This window comes from Panulirus ornatus, chromosome 73 (assembly GCF_036320965.1).
Source record: "Panulirus ornatus isolate Po-2019 chromosome 73, ASM3632096v1, whole genome shotgun sequence".
Lineage (NCBI taxonomy): Eukaryota > Metazoa > Arthropoda > Malacostraca > Decapoda > Palinuridae > Panulirus > Panulirus ornatus.
In genome coordinates, this window is record NC_092296.1 from 10645326 (window position 1) to 10650325 (window position 5000).

At 48.9% G+C, this 5000-nt stretch overlaps 1 protein-coding gene across 3 annotated transcripts in view; it reads right to left on the reverse strand.

The window, feature by feature from the left end:
* Window positions 1-5000, reverse strand: part of LOC139748177 (uncharacterized) — a 180377-nt gene that overhangs the window by 139017 nt on the left and 36360 nt on the right. For 2 of the 3 annotated variants that reach the window (XM_071660965.1, XM_071660966.1), the window contains exons 2-3: window positions 4607-4890; window positions 2540-2888 (exon numbers count right to left, since the gene is read on the reverse strand). In XM_071660965.1, coding sequence (XP_071517066.1) covers window positions 2540-2888; window positions 4607-4890 — 633 coding nt within the window. Of the gene's footprint in view, window positions 1-2539; window positions 2889-4606; window positions 4891-5000 lie in introns of those variants that run through there. The other variant, XM_071660967.1, reaches the window with a different exon arrangement.

The following is a 5000-nucleotide window of genomic DNA, read 5'->3' on the forward strand; positions in this document are numbered from 1 at the left end:
GGTGGTAGAGGGGTGGATGATGGTGGTAGAGAGGTGGCAGTGGCAGTAGAGGGGTGGATGATGGTGGTAGAGGGGTGGCAGTGGCAGTAGAGGGGTGGATGATGGTGGTAGAGGGGAGGCAGTGGTAGTAGAGGGTGGGTGAAGGTGGTAGAAGGGTGGATGATGGTGGTAGACGGGTGGATGATGGTGGTAGAGGGGTGGATGATGGTGGTAGGGGGATGGCAGTGGTAGTAGAGGGGTGGATTATGGTGGTAGAGGGGTGGCAGTGGCAGTAGAGGGGTGGATGATGGTGGTAGGGGGGTGGCAGTGGTAGTAGAGGGGTGGATGATGGTGGTAGAGGGGTGGCAGTGGTAGTAGAGGGGTGGATGATGGTGGTAGAGGGGTGGCAGTGGCAGTAGAGGGGTGGATGATGGTGGTAGAGGGGTGGCAATGGTAGTAGAGGGTGGATGAAAGTGGTAGAAGGATGGATGATGGTGGTAGAGGGGTGGATGATGGTGGTATAGGGGTCAGGTGGTACAGTACCAGCAGGTCAGTACGACCCTTGAGTACGACGTTATAACACAGCAAACACGACGGTGCTACGACCCCTTGGACATGATAACCTGGCCTTGAGGCTCAGGCTCAGGCCAAAGGGCATGCCATCATCATTCCTAAGGGTCGTACCATCATGGTCAGGGGTCGTACCGTCATGGTCAAGGGTCGTACCGTCGTGACCAAGGGTCGTACCGTACTGTCGTGACCAAGGGTCGTACCGTCGTGCCCAAGGGTCGTAACCAAGTTAGTGCTGGTAGCACTGTGTACACATAACCATACATTGTGTACACATACACAGTGTATACTGAACCACACTCTCTCTCTAAATACACAGTCAATATGTATAAATCTCCCACAATACACTCACGGAGGGATGACTTCATGTGTATACATAGACAATTATGTATCAAGTCCTTCAGTATATATATATATATATATATATATATATATATATATATATATATATATATATATATATATATGGGGATAGGGGAGAAAGAATACTTCCCACGTATTCCCTGCGTGTCGTAGAAGGCGACTAAAAGGGAAGGGAGCGGGGGGCTGGAAATCCTCCCCTCTCATTTTTTTATTTTAATTTTCCAAAAGAAGGAACAGAGGAGGGGGCCAGGTGAGGGTATTCCCTCAGAGGCCCAGTCCTCTGTTCTTAACGCTACCTCGCTATCGCGGGAAATGGCGAATAGTATGAAAAAAAAAATATATATATTATCCCTGGGGATAGGGGAGAAAGAATACTTCCCACGTATTCCCTGCGTGTCTTAGAAGGCGACTAAAAGGGGAGGGAGCGGGTGGCTGGAAATCCTCCCCTCTCGTTTTTTTTTTTTTAATTTTCCAAAGGAAGGAACAGAGAAGGGGGCCAGGTGAGGATATTCCCTCTAAGGCCCAGTCCTCTGTTCATAGCGCTACCTCGCTAATGCGGGAAATGGCGAATAGTACGAAAGAAAGAAAGAATTGAATCAGGGCATGTGAAGCGTCTGGGGTAAACCATGGAAAGCTGTGTAGGTATGTATATTTGCGTGTGTGGACGTATGTATATACATGTGTATGGGGGGGGTTGGGCCATTTCTTTCGTCTGTTTCCTTGCGCTACCTCGCAAACGCGGGAGACAGCGACAAAGTATAAAATATATATATATATATATATATATATATATATATATATATATATATATATATATATATATATATATATATATATATATTATACTTTGTTGCTGTGTCCTGCGTTAGCAGTGGTTGCCTAACTGTACCACTGCAGTAATAAGATGCAGATTATTACAATGTACATAAAACCTTCCACAGTTCCCCCCGAGCGTCACAGACATCTACACCTCCTCCGGCCATATTTCCCTCCACAAAACTTAATAAAAGTTTGGGTATTGTGGAATTTAAGCCATCTTGGTGTGGGTGTTGAATACATGTAAAATAGTGAGAAACATTTTTTTGGAGTTCGTTCATTTCAGTCAAAAGTGGTTCGAACGTCATCAGCTGGAGAGAATGAACGCCTTAAGCCTGAGGAATGTTGAATGGGGAAATGTTAGGGTAACGTTGAGAATAATGAATCAAGAAGTGTTTGAAGCACGCGAACTCTTGTTCGAACCAGAGGTGTGTGTGTGTGTGTGTGTGTGTGTGTGTTTACTGAATCTACTGATAGTAGCTCACACAGTTCGAAGCTTCGGATCTCCTCAAAGGTAGGTCACACAATTCGAAGCCTCGGATCTCTTCAAGCACCGGAGAACCTATGATTCGGATCAGATGAACCACCACGCAAAGGACCCACACTGAAACATCTCGCCGAACACGGGTTACGAACCCTTACGAACCTGATTCGAAGCCACGTCGACAACGAAACCACAGTGAGAATATCCCGAACCGTCAACGAACCGCGGTTCGCGACGACTCGTACAGGAAACCGTGACATGTGAGTGGTGGAGGAGGAACAACAACTTACCTTCGCTGCTGGTGTGAGGCGTGAGGGGACGACCTACCTGTACTCTGCTCTCGGTGAGGCCAATCCTCATGGCCAGCTCCTCCCTCATGAAGATGTCTGGGTAGTGAGTCTTGGTGAAGGAACGCTCCAGCTCGTTCACCTTCGCTGCTGGTGTGAGGCGTGAGGGGACGACCTACCTGTACTCTGCTCTCGGTGAGGCCAATCCTCATGGCCAGCTCCTCCCTCATGAAGATGTCTGGGTAGTGAGTCTTGGTGAAGGAGCGCTCCAGCTCGTTCAGCTGAGCCGGGGTGAAGCGGGTCCGGTGCCGCTTGGGCTTCACGGCCTTCTCCGACTCGGTGGCGCCGCCCACGCCCACGCCCATGCCGGCCAGACCCGCTGCCGTCACCTGCGTCGGGGGGGAAAACAGGAGGGTCGTCAGGCAGGTCTCGGACCCCGGCGGAGCCAGGGGGTAAACCCTCCTCCCCCCAAGCTAGCCATGAAGGTATATGTATATATATACACACGACACCAGGTGTATATATAAATGGTCATGGTTGAACAGAAGGTATGGTGTATATAGATCGAAGATTGGTGTATGTAATCCAAAAATGCTGTATATAGATCGAAAAATGATGTATATAGATCGTAAAATGGTGTATGTACATCGTAAAATGGTGCATATAGATGGAAAAATGGTGTATATAGATCGAAAAATGGTGTATATACATCGTAAAATGGTGTATGTACATCGTAAAATGGTATATATACATAGTAAAATGGTATATGTACATCGTAAAATGATGTATATAGATTGTAAAATCTATATACACCATTTATATACACCATATACACCTCGATTGTATTTAAGGCGTGGAAACATGTAGAAGTAAGAATGGCTCTGGTGGTGAAGTAGATTATGTAGAGAGGGATGTAGTGGTGATGTACGTGGGTGAGCAGTGAAGATATAGTGTAGTAGACGAAGGGATGTGGTAGTGTTGATAGTGTTGATGGACGTAGCTATATATATATATATATATATATTATCCCTGGGGATAGGGGAGAAAGAATACTTCCCACGTATTCCCTGCGTGTCGTAGAAGGCGACTAAAAGGGGAGGGAGCGGGTGGCTCGAAATCCTCCCCTCTCATTTATATATATATATATATATATATATATATATATATATATATATATATATATATATATATACACACCCACACACCCACACACACACACACACACACACACACATACGTGTGCTTTCTTCATGTGTACACTAGCACATTCTTACGTCGTTGGTGTACGCTACACTGTCATAAACTCGCCCACATTGGAGAGCTATGCAAATAAGCACAACACAGTCCATCCCTGGTAACTGTTCTCCCGGGGTTGGCACTGGCTTGTGAAAGACCATAAATGCGGCCCATGTGAACGCCAGCCTTGTTCCGGGAGAAGGGAAGAAATGGTGGCCATATGCGCGCGCCCCCGGGGTCGACGGGGGATAGAGTGAGGCCCCTCAACCGTTCTTTGAAATACAACCACCTGGACCAGTGGTACCCCACCAGAACAGCCTCTGGACCAGTGGTACCCCACCAGAACAGCCTCTGGACCAGTGGTACCCCACCAGAACAGCCTCTGGACCAGTGGTACCCCACCAGAACAGCCTCTGGACCAGTGGTACCCCAACAGAGACGTGAACCGGTGAAACAGGCCATTTGAGACAGCAGTGAAGCAGTGAACCCCGAGAGCAGAACTTATATCTTAAGATACAGTAAGATAAGAACAGATACTTTGAAAGATAAAAGATAAGGATCTGTATTAGTGTAGGTACTCCCTCACCCTCATGTGGAACATAGTCTTTCTATACCAATGCTATACTGCTATGTGTATGTTTACACACACACACACACACACACACACACACACACACACAGCCTCACCCAGGTACCCGTTTGTCGCCCAGTCCCGTGGGCAGGATGAACGCCTAGGTCTACTGTGGGCCTCCTGCCGCGTCCGGGATTGGAACCCCATGTATACAGAGAGAGAGAGAGAGAGAGAGAGAGAGAGAGAGAGAGAGAGAGAGAGAGAGAGAGAGAGAGAGAGAGAGAGAGAGAGATAACTCACATCTGGTCTGTGGGCGTTGGTGTTGGAGGTCTGGGCGTCCAAATTGGCCAAGGTGGGCGGGGCCTGTGGGTGGTGGTGGACGTGGCCGAGGCCGTGGGCGGGGTGTGTGGGCGGGGGGGACTCCAGTTGTGTGAGGGAGGGGCCCCCGTCCCCCCCACCACCACCACCACCACCGCCACCACCGCCGCCGCCTCCGCCGCCTCCGCCGCCGCCGCCACCGCCGCCGCCGCCGCCGGTTTTGTGGGTAACATTCTTGTTCAAGTCGTCCAAATCCTTGTTCACTCCTGTAGGGGGGGGTGGGGGGAGGGAGAGAGAAGAACATTCAGAGTCAGAAGAACAAGGTAGAGAGAACGCTGTGAGTCCACCACATAACCTGTTGAAAAGTACATTGGTG